The sequence below is a fragment of the Pseudopodoces humilis genome, chromosome 5, assembly GCF_049639895.1.
Source record: "Pseudopodoces humilis isolate 2021_Gansu_Grassland_sample_001 chromosome 5, ASM4963989v1, whole genome shotgun sequence".
Classification (NCBI taxonomy): Eukaryota; Metazoa; Chordata; class Aves; order Passeriformes; family Paridae; genus Pseudopodoces; species Pseudopodoces humilis.
The window spans coordinates 20680483-20704183 of NC_142204.1; the positions used below are offsets into that span (position 1 = coordinate 20680483).

At 39.1% G+C, this 23701-nt stretch overlaps 1 protein-coding gene across 4 annotated transcripts in view; it reads left to right on the plus strand.

Moving 5' to 3' along the window:
- RFX4 (regulatory factor X4) overlaps positions 1-23701 on the plus strand; it is an 86475-nt gene that overhangs the window by 36329 nt on the left and 26445 nt on the right. For 3 of the 4 annotated variants that reach the window (XM_088055271.1, XM_088055272.1, XM_088055274.1), the window contains exons 5-11: positions 7069-7130; positions 11769-11982; positions 12801-12878; positions 14674-14837; positions 16808-16908; positions 18699-18757; positions 20326-20470. In XM_088055271.1, coding sequence (XP_087911397.1) covers positions 7069-7130; positions 11769-11982; positions 12801-12878; positions 14674-14837; positions 16808-16908; positions 18699-18757; positions 20326-20470 — 823 coding nt within the window. Of the gene's footprint in view, positions 1-7068; positions 7131-8295; positions 8381-11768; positions 11983-12800; positions 12879-14673; positions 14838-16807; positions 16909-18698; positions 18758-20325; positions 20471-23701 lie in introns of those variants that run through there. The other variant, XM_088055273.1, reaches the window with a different exon arrangement.

A 23701-nucleotide genomic window follows, 5' to 3' on the forward strand; every position in this document is an offset into this window, starting at 1 on the left:
TTTTTTTTTTTTTTTTTTGTGTGGTTTTTTTCCCCCTTTTATTTTGGAGCTTTTCTGGCATGTCTTTCGACAAGCAATAACAAATTAATATTTGAAAAGGAAAACGAAGGAGGTTGGTGACACTTGTCAGGGTGGTTCTCCCTCAGTCTGAGGTCCCTTTAGATTATTTTGGCTTCTTAAAGAGGTTTAACATGGATGCAGGCTCACACAAGTTTTGTTGCCCCCTGACTGGCTTCGCAGTAAGTGAAAATTACATTCCAAGGAATGCATTTCACTAGATAAAGGGCAAACTCCACAATAGACTTGTAATATTGGTTAGGAAAGAACCTTTTTTTCCCAATAGTTTACTTTGCTCCAGGGAGGTACAAGCTGTACCAGCCAGATTCCTTTTTCATCACGATGCACTGTCTCTATGCCCAGAAGTTTTGCTTGCAAGACTGTTCCTCCAAACATGACTAGGATAAATAAGATTTACAGTTTCTCACTGTCATACAATATGATTTTAAAATTTGAAAAGGACAGAAAATACCTTTATTGAAACCTCTTTGATAATGATGTTGTGATGTGATTGCATTCTGATTTGTCTTTGTATTGAAATGCACTTGTCAGGAAATTGCCTGCTGTTATTCATAAGGAGACACTTCTGCTGAAGATGTGTTTTTTATTTCTTTACTCTCAATTTGCTTTTAAGTAGCTCAATAGTAACTGGCATAGCAAAGCCAAATTTACTCTTAGTGCTGTCTTCTGATAGCTTAAAACAGAACTTGCTTTATTATGAACAATTTCTAGAACATTGAATGCAAAAATAGAACTGGGGAAAAATCAATGTAAATGTGAGGACGTGGTTTCTCTTATTACACCCAATCAGTCTATCTGAGCAGTCTCTGCTTTTCCTTCATCCCTTTTGAGTAGCTGGGATTCCTGACTGAAGAACAGTTACCACCAGTATGAGTTTTCTTCCCAATTCTGAATCTTCTAGGCCAAGCTCCTCTGATGAGACTGTAATAACACAAGTCCTGCAGAAGCAAGCAGGGGAATGGTGATCCTGCAGTGTAGCTGGAAAGGTTTTTGCTCCCTTGGCTCTACTTTGCTGATCCTTGTATCATTACAGGTTGCTGACTACTGCCTTTTCCTTGAGCTTGTGGGGGGTAAGAAAACCACTGAGGACACCTCAGTTTCTCTGGAGTGACTTTCCTTTCTCAATACCCTACAGCAATGGGATTTTTAGTGTCTGCCACTTCAAGTATCTGGCTTCCAGTTAGGCCTTAAGCACGGAGTGGCCCCAGGGCTGCTTTACCTCATGCCTCCTCAACACGTCCCAGAGGCTGTGCTTACAGCACAGGGTCTGCCAGAGTGCAGGGATCCTGGCGCCCAGCCTTTTCCCACAGATAGGCTGGGTGATGGCAGGCAGTGTGCTGGCACCAGTACAGAGCAGGGCGAGCTGTGCAGGGGTTTAGTTCTGCTTGGCTTCAGCAAGTCAGCACCAAAAGTGGCTGCAGCTCAGCTAAGGATCTGAGGCAGAGCACTCAGCGTTTGCAGCTTTGTTGGGATGCACTAATCTGTTTGATCATGCCTTAGGCTCAAGTCTTTCTGGCCAGAGGAACTGCTGAAGGAGGATGTTGTTTTCCATTGATGAATTTGAGGAGAGGTCACACAAGCTTCATTGCAGTGTCCAGTTCAGTTGGAGTTCCTCACAGAATCTAGTCTCCATAGCAGGTAGAGTTGGGCACGGACATTTGAGAAAAGGCCAGCAGGTTTTCCTGCCTTGCTTTGCAGGATGAGTTGAGCTGTATCAGTGCTAGAAACAAGTTCTTATCCTACAGCTGACTATTTCAAAACTTAGGAAAGTAAGTGGAGATAAATGGGAAGGTTACTGAATCTTAACAGACAGCAGATCTGGGGTCAAGACTACTGAGCCTCTACTCTGCAGCCTTTCCTCCTGGCCATGCAAGTAAAGAAGTAAGGGGTAGAGAATGTATAGACACAGTCATGCCTCTACTCCTTTTGTTGACACAGTTTGGTGGATTTGAGAGACAGAAATGGTGTTTTGGACTACTTTGATGATGCTCTTTCTTATCAGTAGACGTTTCTCAGAACAAATTTTCTTGACCATTTCCTCAAAATGATGTGATGTTGAATCATCCCCAAGCCATTTTGAGCTGAATGGAACCTCTTAACACAGGTGTTAATAAAAACACCTGTCTCAGAGCAGGATTTTGAAATGCACAGATGGGGAAACCCTGGAATGACCCAGCTGGAGCAGTATTGGGTCAAAGACAAAGGAGCCAAAAACCCTTTCACTTATAAGATTGAGGACATCAGTGTTTCTTGAGATTCACAGCAATGACAATAAGGAAAGCATAGCTCTAGGAGAATACAGCTATGTTTGGTATCACTGACTTCTTTGCTGCTGCCATGGCAAAAAATGTTAAGATTGGAACACCACAATAGAAGTTGGTAAATAAACACACATCATCTATACCTGACTTCATAAAAAATCCCCATGCTGTCTAGATATGGGACCTGAAACCTGAATTGAGAGATACAGAACCAGGCCCTGTTATGAAGAATTGTTATGGGAGGAAAGAGAATTTATTCCATGGTATGTAGAACCTCTTTAGAATCTCATAGCACTAGGGAGTGCAGAGCTTGGAATCCATTTCTCATTCTGGCAGTGTGAAATTGCTGGGCTGCAACTTAATTTGATCTTATTTCTCTACTTTATGAAGTTCTAGAAGCAAGGCTAGAATTATGTTAAAACCAAAGGAACATCAGTAATGAAGAATAATATCTCTCTAGATCAGGTGCCCTAACAAAATTATCATGTCTTTTGAAAAGCAGAAATCTAAATTATTCTAGAAAAAAACTTCTAAAAGTCATCCTCTGCCTGTTGCCCCAGAGTAAAATTTAATATTTTGACAAAGGAGGGAGGAAAAAAGTTAATTCGGAAGTTTCCAGACATCTCTAGTTTCTTCCATCCTTATTTGTTTTGCATGAAGACAGACGCATAAGATGCTTTGTAAGATTTCTTTTCCCTGATTTGTTTTGACATATCATAGATGATTTTAGATGGAATAAACAGGAAACACAGAGCTCACAGTTTGATAGTGAATGCAATGAGGAGTGATGGGTCACAGCATAGTGGTGAAAGCAGAATGTCCATGCCTATGGCAGAGTGTTTGGAATGAGATGATCTTTAAGGTCCCTCCCAGCTCCAGCCATTCTGGGAGTCCTCATTTTAACGCCAAGCCTGGATCTGCTTGTGTTGTAATGTTACAGTACTGGAGATGTGGGGAGAGAGGCAGTGGCAGAAATGACAGCTGGCAGTAATCAGGTTGAAGGAATGCGCCCTTGCATCCATTTGTGGGTAACAACAGCTCCTGCAGTTAGCAGTGCCTAGGGTTAACAGATTGTGCAGACTCCAATACAGACCCTTACAGAGGAATTTTTCTAGTTGCTCATAAAATTTTCTGTGTTTTACACAGATGCTCAAGTAACCCATTTAATTTTTATTGCCTTAAGAATGACCAAAAATACAAGTAGCTAAATATTTAATTCAAGTTAATTCAGACACCTCCGCTAGGTTTAAAAAGCTGAAGTGGGATAAAAATCCTGTTATCTCCCCATGTAATCTACCTGCACAGACATTCCAAAAACCATTTGCCAGGATTGTCTGCAGCGATGTTAAACAAATGCTGCCCTGGATATACTAGTCCCCTGAAAAAGTGTAAACTATATATATGATGTTTTATAATGAAATGACTTCTATCTTCATTTTATGTATGCAGCAGGCACTCACCAGAAGATAAAACGGTTTTTAATATAATTGTTTTTAATCAAGAAAGGCATAGAAGATCTTCTGTAGGCAGAAGGCAAGATCATGCCTTAGCAGAGTAAAGAGAAAAGAGAGAGACAACACACTGAAATTCGTTGAAGAAAGAAATTGCAGGAACTTTTTTTTTCTGAAGCTAATGTAGCAGGGACAGAAGCTATTTCCTTGTGAAGTTCCTGGTCTACAACTGTTTTAAAACCAAAAAAACAGGTAGCCTAAAATAATGCCCAACAGTCAAAATTGCCAAGTAACTTAGGTGAAATTTTACTTGGAAAATATAAATCTTGTAGCTTTTTACTCAGCAGATCTTACAGGGCAGCTGGAATTATGGTCATTTTGGAGAAGTGCAAGATAAAATTTTAGCTCCACTGAAGGACAATGGTGAAAGATCTGTTCACTCCAAAATCCTCTTGGATACCACCTATGAGATCTTTTAACCACTGTTTCTGTTGAGAAGCCAGAACTGCTGTGAGAACAGGGACTTCCCATTCAGAAAGCAGCTCAAACTGCATGGTCTGGTCTGGATTCATTTGCTTGTGCAAACCTCACTGCAGTGATGGGAGGAAAATGATCCAACTTGGTTTTCAGATCCAAACCTAGCTTTTTATGTCTGACAATTAGAATCCACTTCCCTCCCCCCACAACTGTAAAAGTAACACATTCTGTCTATTGGTCTTTAAAAGTTAATAAACATTAAACCAACAATGACCTATTTCTGCAGTGATTTTTCAGGTTGACAATGATTTAAACTTTTAAAAAAACACATATTGGGTTCTGTGCTTTTTCCACTGATTTCAGCCCACAGTGAACTCCACTTTGTCCTGCCTGATCTGACTTCCTCTCCCCTTTCAGGGTAATCTTCCTGCCTTTACCAGTATCATTGCACAGAGATTTGTATAAGCATAGCTGAGTATATACATTATATGAACAGAGAGTTCTTTTAGTACTTGACATGTTTTATTTTAAACACATTCAGACATTAATAACTATGCATATGTGTACAGGCACCTAGGTGTAACTATACCATGTTGTATTTTACATACGCAGCATTAGATAATAAAGTTCTGACTTTTTTCCCAAGGCTTTGCTCGGTTATTCTTTTTGTTTTGGTTTGTTTTGTTTCGTAAATTACTGGGAATTAGTGTTTTAAGTAATGCATACTTTTAAGATACGTTCTGAGAGGTGTATCTCATTTCAAATGTGTTGGATTTGAAAAAGAAACAAAGAAAAGAAAAAGGGATCATCAGATCAACCGCTTCATTATTATTCTCTTTTCCTGATCACCTCTGCCCTGGTATGTAGAAATTGGCTGATTTATTTAAATCCCAGTAACTCCCACGGCATATGGTTCATAAAGTAGCTTTTACAGTGTTCATTGTAACACTTCACTGCTACTAGAAAGATCTGAAAGTAATATGGTTTGATGCTGTTCCAAAAGGAAAAATAGAGTAAAACTATCTCTACTATTAAGTCAACTGCTGTAAGAGCAGCTTTTGGAGAGGGATAGTATTTTCTGAATGACAACTGACACAAAAACTCCCCCCAAAAAAACTAACACAACCAACCTTAAAAAAATCCCCTAGCCCAAAAAAACTATCCTCAGAAAGTAGTTCTTCAACACTGCCTTTTTTCCCACAGCCTTGTGGAGCCCCCAACCCTGTCTGCAGAAAATGAAAGAGAGAGGGGTGGGATTAATGTGTAATTAAAGGGAATTTGGAAGGCTGAGATGTTGCGGAATGTTAGATCAGTAGCTGGAACAGCATGTGGTGTTCTTTAGGCAGGCTTCATTGAATCCATACAAAAAAAGAAAGAAGGGCTGCTTGCCTGTCTGCTCATTTATCAAACAGCTAGGCTGAACTTTCACAGCTCCACAAAAGTGTTTTACTGTTTGCTGAAGTTTTGCTCCAGAAATTAAAGCTGAACAACCTAGCGACTCTGAGTCTTTGCTGCATTTTTGACATCAGCCACCTTGCGCAAAGCTCTTGGAAACCAACACAGGTCAATTTCTACATGATACTAAGGGAAGATGGTTGTACCTTTGCTAAAATGTACTGAAGAAATGGTCAAATATGTGACATTGTAATGTCTTTATTTATATAGCACCTTTTGATCTAAATACACGTTCCAAAGCTTTCAGTCATCAATCAGGATTAAATATTTATCATGGTGACAAAATGGCTAATGGAGAAAAAAAAATCTATATTATTTAATCAATATAAATTGACTTTGTTCCTAGTTGAACAGTTATATTCCATCTTGTAGGCTTATTTTCCTTTAATATTAGTTGGTGTTACCCCCCAAAGAGGAAGTATTTAGCAATTTATGTAAAAAAACACAATTAAAATGGATTACAAATTTTGAAAGGAAGTATCTCCTTCACAAGTAAATCTTCAAGGCTTACTGCAGTTTTTGTTGCATGAGTGTTCTTACAGAAAACTTTTCCTCCTCCTGCAGACCCCAGTGAGAGCATGGTTCACTCCTGTGAGGTGCTGAGAGTCTCCTTTCTAGCAACAACAGTAAAGCTTTTTCATCAGGATTAGCCTGGTTGATAGAGGCTCTGATGACTTAAGGCAGAGTCTAAATTCATTGATTTATTTCCTTAAATGCAACTGGCAGTGAAGAAGTTTTGGGTTGCAGTAGCAATGTTCTTTTAATGTCTGCTGACACACTAGAGTTTGAATTCTTGATGAATAGCCTGCTGTTGCTGAGATCTACTTGTTTTCCATAGAGGATAAATTGATTGTGAGGTATCTTTACAAATGCCTGATGAGTTTTTCTTGGTAGAAACGATATCCCTATCAAATACCAAAATCTTTTCAGAAAATCATCTTTTAAAATAAGAAGTGTTTATTTCTTGGCTGGCTTGTGAAGGTCTATAAAGAACTTTGTTGATCCTGCAAAGTGATATAAGTAGTAGGCCAATTCTAATTACAGTGCACCTTAGTTTAGAGGCAGAGCTGTTCTTAGATTTTTAAGGAAATATGTTCTATTCCAGTAACTTCCGAAAGTATTTAAATTAATGGTAGCTAATGAAATTATAGTGAAGTTTAAAGTCTCTTTCCCCCTTTCAGAAATGGAAAAAATCAAGAGCTTTATTTCTGCTTTCTTCTACCATGTATTTTGTAGATATCACAGTACAGTTTTTCTTCTTTTTTTGTCTTTAAAGTTCATATTAAATTAAGTATTGGTAAATGTGTGTTTCCATTTGTCTTAATACCAGTTCTGTTTATCTGCAGATAATAAGACAACAGTTTCCACAACTAACAACAAGAAGACTTGGAACCAGGGGCCAATCAAAGTAAGCAGTATGGTATTATGATCATCTTACAGGGCCCCATGTGGCTCTGGCTTTACTGAATGGGGAATAAGAACAGGAAATTATTTGTGCAGTTGGGGCCTTAAAACCAACTTTGATGGAGGTTCTGTTGTAGTCTTTACATTATCTTATAGATTCAGCAGTGATCTTGCAAAGGTGGTCAAATGGAGCCCTTTTACTGATTCGATTAGCAGTATTTTCCACATTGTTTTTTCATCTCAACTCCCTTTGCACAATGTAAACCACATTCACACTCAGGAGTAATGGAGCTACTGTTGGAGGCTGAGAAATATTAGCATCATGTTTCAGGCTAGAGAACAAGTGTCAGAATGCTATTTAGAATTTAGGTAGAAACATACATTGAGCTAACTGAAATTGTCCACAAACCAGTATTTAACCATCATTTTTCACATGTAATAAAATCCAACATACCTTTAGGTGATTAAAGATTTAGCTTATTGCCTTAACCAAAAGATTATATTTTCTGAAAATAGTTAATCTTAATTCCAGAATGAGAAACTGGTTCAGAATTAAGAATGCACTTCCTGGGATATTTGACTTTTTCTGATTGTTGATAAGGTGTGATTCTGCCAATTAATTTAGAGGATACAGTGATGTTTTTACGCTTTTTTCTGCTTGTAGACTCCAAGAAATTTTTCCAGGGAGCTTTGAATCTTTTTGTGGCAAGCATAAGGCCCCTCACATAATAAAACCTGCTTTTCTTGATTAGCTTTCACAGAATCCTACAGAGCAGCAAAAGTGTAGTGTCTATAGATCACAAGTGAAAAACTGTGGGAGGGGAAATGAAAATGTGAGATGGTGTGCTTGCAGAGTTTTGTTGGTAAAACTTCTCTTTCAAAATAAAGCCTGAAAAACACAATATGGCTAAATGCTGAGAATTAAATATGCTGTTAGGATTGAGCCTACATACTAAAGGTAGAAGGACCTGCTCTTTAAGGAAAAAAATAAACTAAGATGCTAAGAGACATGCCATTAAAGAAAGATTTACTGTGCTCTTCTAATGGGTGGTCCATGCTAGGCAGTGTTTCTTTGATGGGACAAAATATTCTTCCGTCCAGCTTGATATTTTCTCAGTTTTTATAACTAAGCTTTATTTTCCTAGGGCAGACGTATTTAAACAGCCAGTTGAAGATTTGATTTTGGGAATGGTCCCAAATGCAGAATGAGTGTTGCCATAACATCACTGACCAAAGCCACCAGAAATCTCTCAGGTAGAAATTCTGAGCTAGCCCAACAGCATACCAGGAAAGTGTGATAGGACCATAGTCAGAGAGTCAGGATTTAGCACTGAATATAAGCTTTGTGGAGGCTCATAAAGATGGAGTGGAAGTGTGTACAAGTTGCTTTGTGGACACATTCATATGAGTAGCCCCTATTGGCCATCAAATCATTCTGGCATCAGCTACAACTTTTGTTACTTGTCCTTCCATTTAGAGAAAGGAGAGAGCACTGCTTTATTTCCAAACCAGAGCTCCTCCACTGCTCCAGGTCTCTCAGAGGGCAAGACACACTTGATGTGCTGACTAGGAGTGTCTTGCACCTCCAAAAGCTGTCTCTTTACTCTCACTGACATTTAATATTTGTTGCACAATTTCCCCCTAACCTGCCTGCCTGTCAGAGCAGCTTTCAGGTCACACACTCCTTTCATGCCACTCACAATGGTTCTGCTCCCTACCTAGCAAATAAGGGGTTTCTGTCATACACAGAGAGAATACCTGCATCCTATACTTTAAGATAAATGCTCTCCTTGGTAGACCCAGCACAGCTGTAACTGAGCTCTGGTTTTGTTTCCAGAAACATCTGACTGCATTCCAGTTGAGCGTTACATAAAGAAATTACTTTAGACATTAACACTTCAGTCCCTTTATCACCAACTGTGCTGACCGATTGCTGCCAGTATTATTTTCGTTCCACTTCCCTGCCAGTGCCAAAGGAAATTCAGCCGTAGAAGTGGTTAAGATTATCTGACTTCACACTGTTCTGCCTTCAGTCTTTTTTATAGCATGGCTGCATTGTAACATTACAAAGTTCAGAGCTACAATGGTGCTGTACTCTTGCTCATCAGTTGTGAGCTTTCTGTTTTGCAGCTGGTTTATTGATGTGAGCGTGCAGCTGCTCTGTTGCACTGAGCTTAAAAACAGTTCCACCACAGGTGAGCTGTGAGAAGGCAGCTGAACATAAAAGCCAATTTCTTTCTGTACTGTAGTCTGAAACTCTTCAATTTGGTACACAAGATGTGAGTTAAACCAGTGGAAGCTACCTGGTGTGAAGGGAATTTTTCTTCTTTCTTTAAAGGAGTGCTGTATATAACAGATCAATCAGGGTAAAAAGTATTTCACTTTAACACAAAAAAGATTTTGTTGTCTGCATGTTATTCTTCTACATATCAAACTTTCAACTAAGTTGATTTTTTTTTTCTGATAGAAATACAAAAAAGTAATTGGAAAAGAATCTGTATAAACTACTTCAGTGAGCTTTTGCCCTTTGGGATAGTAAAATTACTGAAAGTAGAACTATGTAGAAAAACTTTGGAGTTAATTTTGCTACTGTTGTCTATATGATCTTGAAACTACACGGAAACCTCTTTTATTTCACATCTTTAAGTGAAATATACCAGGAATTAAACACTGTGCAGTAAAATTCTACTACATTTTCCAGGCTTGTTTTTTTTTCCTTCTCTGATTTAAGACAAAACTTGATACAAGACTGATGCCGGTTTAAAGAATACAAGCCTTTCAGTTCTGCTCTTTTTCCCCTCTTCCCACCCTTCCCTGAGCAATTTGTGCTGCTGGCTCCCCACAGCATTTCCTTTTGGGTTCCCCTACCCCAGATGGAGCACACAGGCCATGTGTGAGTTTTATGGCTCGTATATGCAATGTTCATCTGGCAGCTGCCCGGAACCAAACTGGGCACTTAAACCAAGAGCTGGAGGTGTTACCATTCAAGCTAAAAGAAAAGAAAAAAGGCCAAACTTCTACAGCTGGTGTTGTAACCCCTCACCATTAGTTACCTGTAACAGGTTAGGAACAGTCTGGAGGCTGGTTTCTTGTATAGAATGCATGTTTTGACTGAAGCTCTGATGGAAAAATTTGGAGCCAATACAGTTGCTTTCTCAGTTCATACCATGTCAGTGTAATGTTTTAAGACATGTCACTTGGATTATTCAATGTTGAGTTCAAGATAGCTTTTATTTTTAATGGAAAATAGGGAATGTTCTTGGTGGGTGTGGCCAGGAACCACATACTAGAAATTTGCCACAACACCCTAGGTCTCCTCTCAGCTCTTAGGTGTGCTGATAGAAAAGTTCGGGTGTCCAGCACTTTGCCACTATTATCTGCTGGGGATTATGATATGCACTGATCTGTGGGTGAATGACTGTGAGGGGAAAAAGGAAAAGTCACTGATTAGTTTAAGCTACCATCATTTACATGCTGCTCTTCAATTAATTTCATTGATGACCCTTGTAGAACTGCCTCAAGGGAATTTGTGTCTATTTGAATGAACAGATGTGGTGGCAGCACTCTGAAATAGTAACTGACTGAAGAATCAAAGAAGCTTTCAGAGATAGAAAATTCTTGCGCCATCACACTGGGGTCCAGAGGACAGAATCTCATAATGATTTTACAGGTTATAAGGAGAGAAGAGGAGGATTATTGGAAAGTCTGTATAGGATTTGGCTGAAGCAAAAGTATACCAGCAATGCAATCTTGTGATGCCTTTTGTAATCACTCCCAATTTAGCTGATGGGTTGGGTGCCTGCAGCTGAGAAACTGAAATAAAAGTTAGGAAATTACAGAAGGACTAAGAGAAAATCTCTGCTGCTTTGATACAAGAGTTGTGCTTGATAACCGGTGCTTCCACCAGCACCTACAATAGAGCTGAGTGGTAGCACAAGCTTGTGCCGTAAGATCAAGCACAGCCTCACTGTAATTCCCAGTGTGGCCTCACAGAGAGTTACTGCTGTGTCCTGTCCCTTGCTGATCAAAGCCCAGTGCTGATGCTAGGGTATGAAGCAAATAATTGGAATTGTACATTTCCTTCCATTAATTGCTTTCCAGCATAAGCCGTCCCCACCCCTCCCCCTCTTTTCGTTAAAATGTTTTCATTTTCTGGAACATTTCTGGTTAACTTGTTTGCAATAAAGACTTGTGCTTTTCAGGGACCAAACCAGCCCTCAACAACCTGAGAATCAGGGAGCTGAAATAGCAACAGAAGAGCTGGTCCAGAGGGTCTGTACCTCTGCTTATTGCTGAACTAAAGGAGCAGCTGCACAGCAGAGCTCTGCCAACAAGTAGCTGTAGGATGCTTTTCCTTTTCACTAAGAAGCTCAAAAATGGAAGAACATATTTTTCCTCCCCTACAACAGAGTTACCTTACTTTTACCACAAGAAATGAAAATTGGAAGCTCAATATATTACCACAGTATTCTGCTGCTGAATCAATACTTGTTAATAATGTATAAACTATTGCTCAGTCTATTTTGCTTTAAAAATCATTTGCTGTAGAAAACATTTGCATTATCAGTTTCCCTTGCCTCCATATATTTTTCTTTAATTTTCAAACAATCTGCTTTATAAAATATACATCTCTATGTATCAGGTACCATTATTATGGAATTGCAGTGAAAGAAAACTCCCAGTATTATGATGTGATGTATTCTAAAAAAGGAGCAGCTTGGGTCAATGAAACAGGAAAAAAAGAAGTAACCAAACAGACAGTGGCGTATTCACCACGATCCAAACTGGGAACATTGCTGCCAGAGTTTCCAAATGTCAAAGATCTAAATCTGCCAGCCAGTCTGCCAGAGGAGAAGGTAACACTTTGGAAATCTTTTCTCAGCTTGTCTTGGTTTCTTTTTTCTCCCTGCTCTGGATGAAAGCTTTGTCTAATATAAAAGACTTTAAACCAGAGTAAGTTTAATAATGCTATGACTTGATTTATGGGGGACTGAATTACTTCATCTAATAAGAAGAAATAACTTTCCTTAAAAAGGGGAGCTGACACTATCAGTTGTACAATATTTCTAATGCCTGTGCATGTTTTTTTAAAAGTTACATTACATATAGCAGGGAAACTTTATGTGATGTTTGAGGGCAACTTTTAAAATGTTACATCCCTCTAATCTGTGAACACACTTCATTTGATGGCAAACTGACAAACAGTTCTAATGCTTTCTTGAGCAGAGAGGGACTTAGTGCATTTCTTATTCTTCTAGAGTCGAAATTCAGAGAATCCTATGTGCACATATGACAAAAATGCTCTGGCTCCTCTTGGCTGAGCTTGCTAGGTTTCTGGTTCTATTCACATGTGTAGTATCAATGTGAAGTGGACAAAAGAATAGGGTTTTTTAGTTCTTTATGTCCTAATTAGGGCCACATTCTCGTCTTTGATCTCACTGAGGCTTTTTGCTCCTCTTACATTTGAAGAATCCTATTGACAGAAAAATCCATGAATTCAAAGGGAGAATTTACTTTTAAGAAAACTCATCTTACAGCTAATCTAAATACACTTTAACTGATTTCATTATTTTTGTGGTTGCACATAGATAAGGAAAAAACTTGCTTCTTCTATGTTCTGTGTTGGATTTCTTAAAGCAGAATGATCTTTTGTGTCTCCCTCATTCTTTTTCAGGTTTCTACCTTTATTATGATGTATAGGACTCACTGTCAGAGGATACTAGACACTGTAATAAGAGCAAACTTTGATGAGGTATGGTTAGAAACTGCAGCTGCAGTTAATGATACATAAGGTATCAGTGGATTTGAGACCTTATTTTGTATGTTATATTACAGATGTGGGGGTTTGTATTACTCAGTGCTTTTCAGGAACAATATCTGTACTTGAGTATCTAATATGTGACTGATAGCACTAAATCTCATTTACTGGGTGAGTTGGAGGAACAAAAGCAATGAGAATGTTTTTGCTCTCTGTTGTCCAGCAGGATTAAGTTAGCAATATCCCCTTACAAGATGTTGGGCAATCCAGTACTTACAACTCAAGAAGTGTGTCCACCACAACTTTTTGAAGCTTTTTGTTGTGACTGAGCTGTCTGAAGGAATGCCTCTGAGTGCTCAGCAGAGCCAGAGCAGGTGTCACAGCAACAACAGTGGGCTCTGCTGGTCTGTTCACAATGATGCAGAGTGGTGGGGGGATTACAGCCTCCCAAATATCCCAGAGAGCCATAGCTGGAGTCTCCAGTTGCTCAGCTGTACTGCAGTGCAGCTAGGAACACACAGACACTGCTCAGCAGTTAATACCATCTCTAAGAGATGGATAAGGAGTGGACCTGTTCATATCAGACTGAAACTGAGAGGTTTCTGGCAGTGCATGAGACAGCTCTGTAATCAGAGCTGAAAAACAAAACTGGAATGCAAGCAGGTTTATATTACATGGGAAGATGGCTTCTTATCTAGGATAACAAATCTGGCAATAGAGATACTGAGGACATGACCCAAATACGATATTTGGATCCTGGGGGAAAAAAAAATCAAAGGAAATGGGTCTTTTGACTCTGTCTTCTGAACAATGGGAAAAATCCTTGCTTTTCTTCTTCTTACTGTTTAATTCTTACACTCTTCTGGTTTAAAGCTGGTTTTGCACCATTGAACTGAGCCTAGAAGTTTCCACGTATGAAAAATACATGACACATTCTGGAAATTTAGCTGGGCAAGTCTCAGAACAGTTTCTTAAGAGCAAGACACTGTATTTTATTAGGTTTATCAGGATCTATGGTAAGGAAGGGGCTGAGCAGAAGCAATATCTAAACGGCAAATACTCTTTGCTACATGTGGTGCAGTTGCTTAGTTCACTACAGATTGCATGCAGAAAGTTATTGTACATGAGTGTTGGTGTTCTGACCCCTGTGGAACTGATCATGTCATTCTCTGAATAACACCTTTATTTCCTACATTAGAATTTTCAGAGGTATATTTTGCCGTGTCTGAAATCTCTCCCCTATTTTCCTTTTTTCTTTTTTCCTTTTTTCACTTTTTCTCCACTTTCCTTCATAGTGAAGGAAAGATAAAATCCAAAAGTGTAGTGTTTTTTTCCAAAGCAAAGGCAGAAAATTATATATTGACCCATGCAAGTAATTTACTATCCTCCTCTCCTTCCCTCCCTCCCTCTACCAAAGCCTAGATTGCATTCCTCTGTACGCTGAGACAGAGTGCAAAGAGAGAGAAAAAGGTTTGACATGTGGAAGCCAAAGTTTTAAACTCATCAGCCACTGATGGAAGGTAAAAATACCGTGATTCCCATGGGTGTTTCTTCTGCAGTGACACAAAGACTCCCTGTCACCAGCCCCGAGTGTCTCCTCACCCTTTGGATGATTAACCTGTTGTGTGCTGCATTACAGTATGAGCCTGTCCAGTTAAGGAACACGCCCTGCCTGTGTTGCCCAGCTCTGGGACTAAAGCAAATGCTGTGTAAGCAGGGTCACTTAAAGAGAATTTGTGGCCTTTGATTATTTTAATTTTAACATTCCTGCTTCTTCTCGTGATTGCAGGTTCAAAGTTTTCTTCTGCACTTTTGGCAAGGGATGCCTCCTCACATGCTGCCCGTACTGGGCTCTTCAACTGTAGTGAATATAGTGGGAGTTTGTGACTCAATTCTGTACAAGGCAATTTCTGGAGTTTTGATGCCAACAGTACTACAGGCCTTACCTGACAGGTAACTGACCCCTTCTAGCTCAGCAGTCTTTGTTGCATTTATTTTCTTCAAGAATGACACCATTTCTCGGACAGCTGCTTGCTGAAACCCTTTTTCTGACTTAAATCACAGTGTCATTTGAAAGGAGTTGAAGAGCTTACATGCTCCTGGAAAGATGTTCTGATTTTAACAAGACTTGTATTATGAAAAACTTAGAGAGTCGGGGGTTTTTATGTGATGAAGGATACCACCTTCTTCTTGTTTTCTTCATGTTCAGCTAAACCCAAACTAAATTCACTATTCTAATCCATGTGGTAAATTTCAGCTGGTCTCTTCCTACCTGGCATTCATATGAGTCCAAGCATTCTTGTTCACAGAGGTAAAGCAGGACAGAGATCAACAATCCACAGCAAAAAGTGTAATCATTGAGTGCAGCCAACATGTTTCCCTCTCTAGTTTTACTTGTATGCACATCAGGAAGCCATCTTCTTCTAAATAGTCCTGTACACTTTTAATATTATTTGACTGATGTGCTCTTGACATTGAGTAATTTGTTAAGAATTAAGAAGAAACTCTAGGAGTTTTTTACTGGAACTGCGTGTTTAGTCCTTAAGATTTTAAAGTGTCCCTAATCAAGGAAAATGTTTTCATGATGTTGTCCTGCTCTCCTAGGTGCATTTCAAGACTGCTAAAGTGAACATATTTTACACAAGAAATCTGCTATAAGCATGGGCTGTTCTTGATAAAACATGTACATTTTTACAGGCTTTGCCCCTCACCCCCCCAAATCTATTTCATTGGAAGGATTAAACAGAACAGCAGTCCTTTTCTCAAGCTGCTTAGTTCTTTCATAGCAAATAAGGAGAGACTTGAGTGTGAATATAGACTTTTGTAATGCATATAAAGGGCCAGATTGTGGCTATTAAGCCATAGCCTGCACTGGAGGGGGTGAAGAAGGGTCTCATTGCAATGGAAGCTCCTGAAGGAAATCTTGCTGACTCAGCCAGAATCCTCTGAGATACTTCCTGGGAACAAATTCTGGCTATCCAGAAAAGGCACTATTTAGTGAGCCCAGCAGTTGTCATCCATCCCTGTTCTCTTTGGGTATTTTTGTGGAGCAGAGCAGGTCAATGGCCATGTTTATTTTGCCACCTCTGTTGTCCGTGCAGTGTGCTAGGAGTACAAACAGAAACCTTTACTTGGTTGAAAGGGGGAAGTTCCTTGTATCTTTTCTCTCTCATTTGTGCATTTCTAGCATTGCTATGGGCTGTGCAGCTTTGTCTGTCAGAACCAACTCTTAGGATCCTCTGCACAGCACTCCACAACTGTTCCTGGGAACTGACATTTTTTACTGAGGATTCCAACAAGAAGGGCAGAATGAGCTGCCTTCCAAGTTTAACAGGAAATGATGGAACCAGCAGGAAAGGGTAGCAAGAAAGAAGAGAGAAATTTCACTTCTCTGGGGAAGTTCCAGTCCTCTGCAGGTTTAAGCAGGCAGGTCCTGCTCCACCTCCAGTTCCCCACCAGTGTGGGCTTGGCCTGAAAATTTCTCCCCCCATCATCATCACTCACTAACTGGCTCTGGCCTGCAGCAGAGTTGGCTGTTGCTCCACTTGAATATCCCCCTGGACATCTGTATAAATCTGGGCACAACTGAGCTGAAATCCGAAGCTTGGTTTATTGTCGTCTTTAAACAGTTGTGATTTCATATTTGTAGAGAGTGGGAATTATTTTATTTAAAGTAAAAATACTGTTTGTAAGTATCAAAGCAATGCTGTACAGAGATGGGAGGTTTTGAACATGGTGATAAATTTTGCTTTTCTTGCAAAAGTTGTCAGAAGTTTTTCCTCATGCCTACAAACCAAAATATGTTAGCAACTCTGCATAATAATGAGTTGTAAATAAATGACTCATGGTTTTCACACCTTCACAGCTTTTACAGAACAATGCACAGAGTAAACATGATGTGATGTTGTGATTCCCTTTTTCAGTTTGACGCAGGTGATCCGAAAGTTTGCAAAGCAACTGGATGAGTGGCTGAAAGTAGCTCTCCATGATTTGCCAGAAAACCTACGAAATATCAAATTTGAGTGTATGTATTGCCCAATCTCTCTCCTGTTAAACTGGGACAGACAATGTTTATTGATTACAAATTAATTGGAAGTGAGACTGTTCTTTGGGAATTAAAACCTGTCATCATTATAAATCTTGCATTCACTTAGAATCTCCACTTGCCAATGAGAACCAATCTCATTTAGTGAAATAAGGCACTGCTCAAAATGAGAATTTCTTTTTCTTTCTTGTGGATTCTGATAAGAAATTAATTTTGTTGATAGTAAGCAAACACTAAGGGTGATATTAGGCAAAGAAAATTATTAAACAAACCTTTAAGCTAGCAGAATTTGAATACAGCTTGAGGCCCTTACTCAAAAAAGTGCCAGAGTTAGAAATGAAGGAGATCAAATTACCCTGTCACCACAGGAAAGGGCACTAGTCCTTTTCAGACGTGCTTTGTAGATGCCTGCAGTGCACATCACCTATTGATAAAGCCTGCTTTATTTCACAGCTCTCAATTCTTTGCCTTTCATGAGCACTAAATTCCACACCACAAAGTTAAAGGGGAAAAAAAAAAACTAATTTAGGAGAAGGATTAACTATTTTGATCAGCGTGGAAAATTAGGTGTATATGTTACTGAGAACAGTCAGGATGGAAGTTGGAACAACTAATTTCAGGGTGGGTTTGAATTGTTTGCTAATTTATTTTAAAAATTAAACAAAGTCAGAACTGAGAATATGCTTTACCACATCTTTTTCTGTTCAAAAATATTGGGAAACTTCAACAGCAAAATCTCTGCCAATCTTACAGGCAGACAGAAAGAGATGGACAGTGCACTCTCTAGGCATTCTCAAGCTGTAGTTTTTAACTGCCTTTATGTACAGTATGGAGGGAAAGCTCACTCTGTGACCACATCTAACATGTCTTTGGATAGATCTGAAAATCTGGTCCTTTTTATATAAGGAAAATATTGTGTGCACCCTGCCTTTTACATGAGCCTTTGTTGCTTCTGCAGCTATTTCCCCCTCATCAGAATTTGTGATAGGGTACACAGCCAGTGGAAGTACTGACAGGAGGAACTGCAAGCTTTCGGTCATTTTTGTAGTTCCCAAGTTGCTGATTTCAGACAAAAAAAAATGCAAAATGCAACATTTTAAAAGCTCATTTTCCAAGGATAGGAAATATCTTAATACAAGCTCTTGCAAAGAGCTAAACTGGGAACAGAGGACTAGCAACTGTGGACCATTTCAGCCCATAATGTATCAGTATGTCATGCAATTGCTTTCAGAAACTTTGATCAAATTCCACCTGAAACTGGATCAGAATTTAGCCCCTACTAGTCAAGTTAGAAGACTCCTCCAAAACTTGATTGCACAAAGATTTAGCAACCTCTTCTCATTTGCACACATAATGGAAATAGTTTTGTTATTTTATGTGCACTTATTCTTGCACCAACATTTTTCTTTCTATTAAATAGTTCTTTCTGTTCTCCAGTTCCTTTGTGTAGCAAGAGAAAATTTGCTATGCTGAGCAAGAAAAGCTTTCCATTGTCCTCTGTTTCTCTTGTCATCTCATTATTCACAGCATCTATAAATAATTGCTTGTAATATGCCTCTGTAAAATTGATTGAGCATCCAGATTTAAGGGTTTAGGTCAAGGTTTAAATTAAGTTAAAACTGAGCTAGTTGAGCACATTTTATGTAGCCACAATTTTGTATAGGATACTGGATATATTTTTTTGGTTGTTCTTGTTTAATTTACTACTTTCTGAAGTAATTATCCTTATTTAGCACAGTATATTAATATGTATTTCTTCTTTCCTGCAGTGTCCAGAAGATTCTCACAAATACTACGGCGACAGACATCCCTAAATCATCTCTGCCAAGTAAGTATTTCACTTACCCAAGTTTAATTAATGCCATTTTTACTGAGTTTTCAAATAATTTTATGAATTGACAGGTTGGATTTTATTCAGAGAAGAAGATCACATTATCAGTTTGTCTCCTGGTATGGTGTGGCCACCTCTACAAAATCAAAAAGTAATCATTGAAAAAAGCCTTTCTAGACAACTGGCAACCGCTGATCATTAAGTTCAGTAGGGTACTTTTATGAAAGTTATATTATTTGATTTGAAGAAATGGTTCATTTCCAGGAAATAAATGAGACATTCAATTTATTTAATAATAAATGCAGTTTGTATTAGGCCAGTTGCAAAGCAAGAAAAATTTCTACATGCCCAACAATACATTCCAAGTATAATTGTATATTATAAATCAAATACAAATTCGTAAAAGGGAAAACAGCTGAACTGGGTTTTAAATAGACATGTTCCTGTAACCATAGCAAGCGAATATAGAAGCTGCTCCAAAATGTTTGGTTTTCATCAGCTTACATCCAAATTACCTGTAAAAAGTCATGAAGCCAAATTCTGTTTAGTATGAAAAGGGAGAGAATGCATTGAATTAATTACTGTTTCATCCATGTATTGGAGGGGATAGTTTTTTTCCCTGTCACCTGAAAGCTGCACTTTTTGGAGACATATCCAAAACCCCAGGTTAACCCTCTGTGGGGTGAAACCCACAGACAGAAGCTCTAGGGAAATAAAAAAACTCCTGCAAGGAATTTTTGGTAGGTTTCTGCCACCATTATTTTAGTGATGGAGACAGAGATACTCGTGCTGCCTTCCCCCAAATACCATAGATCATCACTGAATTCTGGAGGTCCATAGCAATTCAGAGGATACAAAGATAAAGAAATCAAAACCTTCTGCATCAAACCTGGGATCAAATCTCCTAGAAGGAGGAATCTTCAAGTGCATCACTCCCTTGGGAAAGCTGATAACCTTGGTGTGTGTTATCATCTCTGCTTAACTTAGCGAGATCTGTGTACATGACCATGGCCTTGTGTCACTTCCTTTACTCTCAGTCCATCCTCCCCATTACCAACAGCACATCCTTGTCTCAACCAGCCAAGACACGGATCTGATGAGGAGGCCAAGGAGCTTTAACGTTTTCATGTGGCTGAGGGAAGAATGAGAATCTTCATAGATTGGGAGAGGGGAGGGTGCAAAAACCCCTGAGTGGGGTTTGTTTGTTTGGTATTGGTTTGATTTTTCTTGTTGTTTTTTTTGTTCTGAACTGAGGCTTGAAAAGAAAACCAGTAGAGTTGTTAGAGATTGAGGTGTCTAGCAATGGCAGCATCAGACTAGTGCTGCTCATTCGGTTTTGTGGTGGATGCAGTCAAAATACTTGGAGTTGATTAAAGTAGGCAAAATGACTGAAGAGTTCTGTTGTTAGAGGGCCCTGTAATGTCCATAAGACATCAAGCTGGTGGGTGGGGGTCCATGAGGAGAATCAACTTAGTGAGCCCAGCTAAGGAAGCGTAAAAGGGGATAAAGCCTATTTTTTAACCTAATAAAGCATGAACTAATGAATAGATCGGATTGGATTACAGGCATCAAGAACAGTGATCCACAGTGCAGACATCACATTTCAAATGCTGGAGGACTGGAGGAATGTGGATCTGAATAGCATTACCAAACAAACCCTCTATACCATGGAGGACTCACGGGAGGAACACAGAAAGCTCATCATACAATGTAAGAGCAGAATCTTCAAATAAAGCCAGGTGAACTTGGCTTCCTGCTGCAAACAAAGCTCAGAGAAAGTAGTGCTGGTTTTGCAGCCACTCGTTTGCTTGGAGGCTTAAGATAAATATAGACATTTACCAAAACGTAAGGCAAAGCCCTGTCAAGGTCTTATGTTTTGGGGCATAGATCTGGCCACTGCTCCTTGATGCTTTCCTTTCTAGTACGCATCACAGCCAATGGCACAAACTTACACCCAAATTCAGCAGGATTTTTAACATGAACCTGAGCAAACTAAATTTGTGAGTTAACCATTGAATGTGTGAAAGTCCGATCTTTCCTGCTGTAGAACTGCTGAATTGTCTTTTGAATGGCTTTGACACTTAAGTGGTTGTGTATTTGAGTCCCTTGTAAACTTGTTTATAAAGAGCTCCTTTTTACACAGTGTTTTCATAACCAAGAGCATTTGATGGGATAAGCTTTCACCCTGAACTTCCATGACTAAGTAGAAGCCCCATATGGGACAAGCTCATTGGCTGAATTAGCTTCTGTCTAGTACAGTGAAGGGTATGGGCTTGAAATTGACTTTGGAGGTCTTGGCAACTGGTTTTACAATTCAATATCTTTTGCAAATACAAAATATTCCTTCCATCATCCAGAAGTGTTGCATAGTTATAAGCTCAGGTGTAACCTGAAGCACACTGAGTTTTGTTGTTTTGAGGCAACATAGCTTTGTCTTTAACATCCTTCACATAAACTCACTTCCTGTGAACCCACCTGTTGTATTGCCATCCCTCTCCTGAGGGAGACCAGCCATCTTTTACCCAGAATCTGCCTGAACAGGGCACAACCCAGGCAACCACTTGTGGGAGCCCAGGAAGGGTAGGTTTGCTAGTGAGGCAACTCTTTCACAGAGTGGATGGGAAGACAAGGGGTGACACCTTCACATGTACCCTGGACTTTACAAGGTTGACTTTGGCAGTCATCCCACCGTGTTAACACTTGAATTCTTCTCCTCGGCTCAGGGATGGGCCTTGCATTCTCTGCTAGTTCTGTTTTCCAGGGAGAAGTTCTTATTCTTTCCTCTCTTTCTTAACCCTTGATTCATCTCATGGCCCTCTTCCCTTTTGAGGAGATAGGAACTCGACGTGGCAGCAAACTTTGGTAGCATACAGTGACACCGAAGTCCAAAAGCTGAGTGAGTCCTTCTGTCGTCTGTTGTTTTCAAGACCTATCCAACATCCTACTACTGGTCAAAAAAAAGTTTTCAAAGTTATACTCACTAGTAGCAGCAACATTTTTGGCTACCATTCAGAATATCCTTAATGTTTAAGGAATCTTCTTGTGTATGTAGTGTTAGCGTAATGAAACCAAACTGAATTTTCCTGAATGCTGTTGGATTTCTGGAAGCTTTTTTTGCATTTTAGGCCTATATAGTCCAATAAGAAGTTAGTCAGAACAGTAAGCTAATAGCTGCATGAGATAGGAGGCCAATGAGGTGTTCAGATACATATAGAGAATATTCTAGAACTTAGATATTTTTTTCCCCATCTTTGATGTTTATTCTACTTGACCAAAGATTTTTTACTATGACTTATACGGCATCAATTAAAGGCCTGTTTTCATACTTTTGTTACTAATAATCAAGGAAGTACAATTTCAGCTACTATAACTAAAGAAAAAAACCCCATGTTTATAAGCCTGTAAACAGAGAGAAACAGAGAAAAATCACTGGGTATAAGAGAACCTCTTTCCTGTTCTGCTGGACTACCTATCTCTGACATGATTTCTGCTTTATTCCCTCATTCTCAGATCCTGTTGAGGTATTTTTAACAATTGCTCAAGGCTAAACATCTGATTTTCTCAAATAGGGTGTTGTACACAGTTGCATTGCTCCAGCAGCAAAGCAGGCAACTGATTTGTTTTTCTGCTCTTGCTCCCCTCTTTGCACAGCATATGAATTACTTCATCTGTTGTATCAGGCAGTTTTTGTCCAGCCAAATACTCAGGTAAGGAGACAACATTTAGATTTCTCTGTGATCCTGTTCTGAATAAAGGGAGGTTTCCCATTCAATAAAAGAATGAAAGAAGATAAGGGTGGTCCAAACATAATTTCCCTTCTTCCTCAACTAATGTTTCTGGTAACTCAGCCTTTCCAAGTCTCAGTTAAAGTTGTAGTCAGGTGTCTAGCAAATGCATTCCTGCTCATCCTCCTGATCCAACAGGATCAGGGAGGTTGTTCTTTGCATTATTTTTGGATATCCTCTCTGTCTCATTTCCCTAGCTATCATCTCTACACTTTGCCTCTTCCACCCTTTTCACTATCTTGCCTATGGAGAGAAATTCCTTCCTTCTGTTATTTATAATTAGTTGTAAATGGAATTGCTTAGCACACTGAAATCATCCTGTAACACAGCAGGCAGAAAGTGTCTTTCTTCTTGACCTACTGAGCCATATATCTTAGCCGAGCTAATGAATAGTTTGTTGAGGTGTCAAAGCACGTGATTCTTTGTCTTCCAGCCATTGGTTCTCATATATAAACGAGACTTGAAGTTCTCAGGACTGCAGCTGAGTGACTTCTTTTAACTTTTTGTACTAAAATATTAATATGTGTACTTGGAAAAAATCAAAAAGTATGCAGGTTGCTATTTGCAAACTCTTCTTGATAATGAGTATTTCTGCACGGATAAGTAATTTGTTTTGAAGAAGGAGAAGTTTATGGACATTCTTTGTGTGTGTGTGTGTCTGGCATTGCAAATAGATGATTTGCAGCAGTTAAATCATGATTTTGCAACTAAAGCATTATACAGATGAGCGCCCTATCAACAATACTCATTCACTTGGTGCCTTGAAGATTCTTTATGCATTTCTAAATCAATTTCATGCATGACATTTTTTCATCACTGGGGTCAAGGCCTAGTTTCTCACTCTTCATAGAGAACACCGTAAACATTTCACTTCTGGGCACAGCAGACAACATAAATAAAACCACTAATTTTAAAAAATAGCTTCTGATTGGCTCGCATTAAAATAACACTTTCAATGACTGCATCACTTTCAGTATAAACAAAATAAGAGACCCAGCAAACTTTTTGGGTCAGCAGCAAGAAAGATGCATTTTTTTCAGTTAAGCAATCTATTATAAAAAATATACCATAAACTCGTGATTCTTTTGGTAGCCCTTTGTGATTTGTTTTTCTTTTGTTTGAAACAGAATCCAAGTTCTAAGGTGGGCTTTTTTTT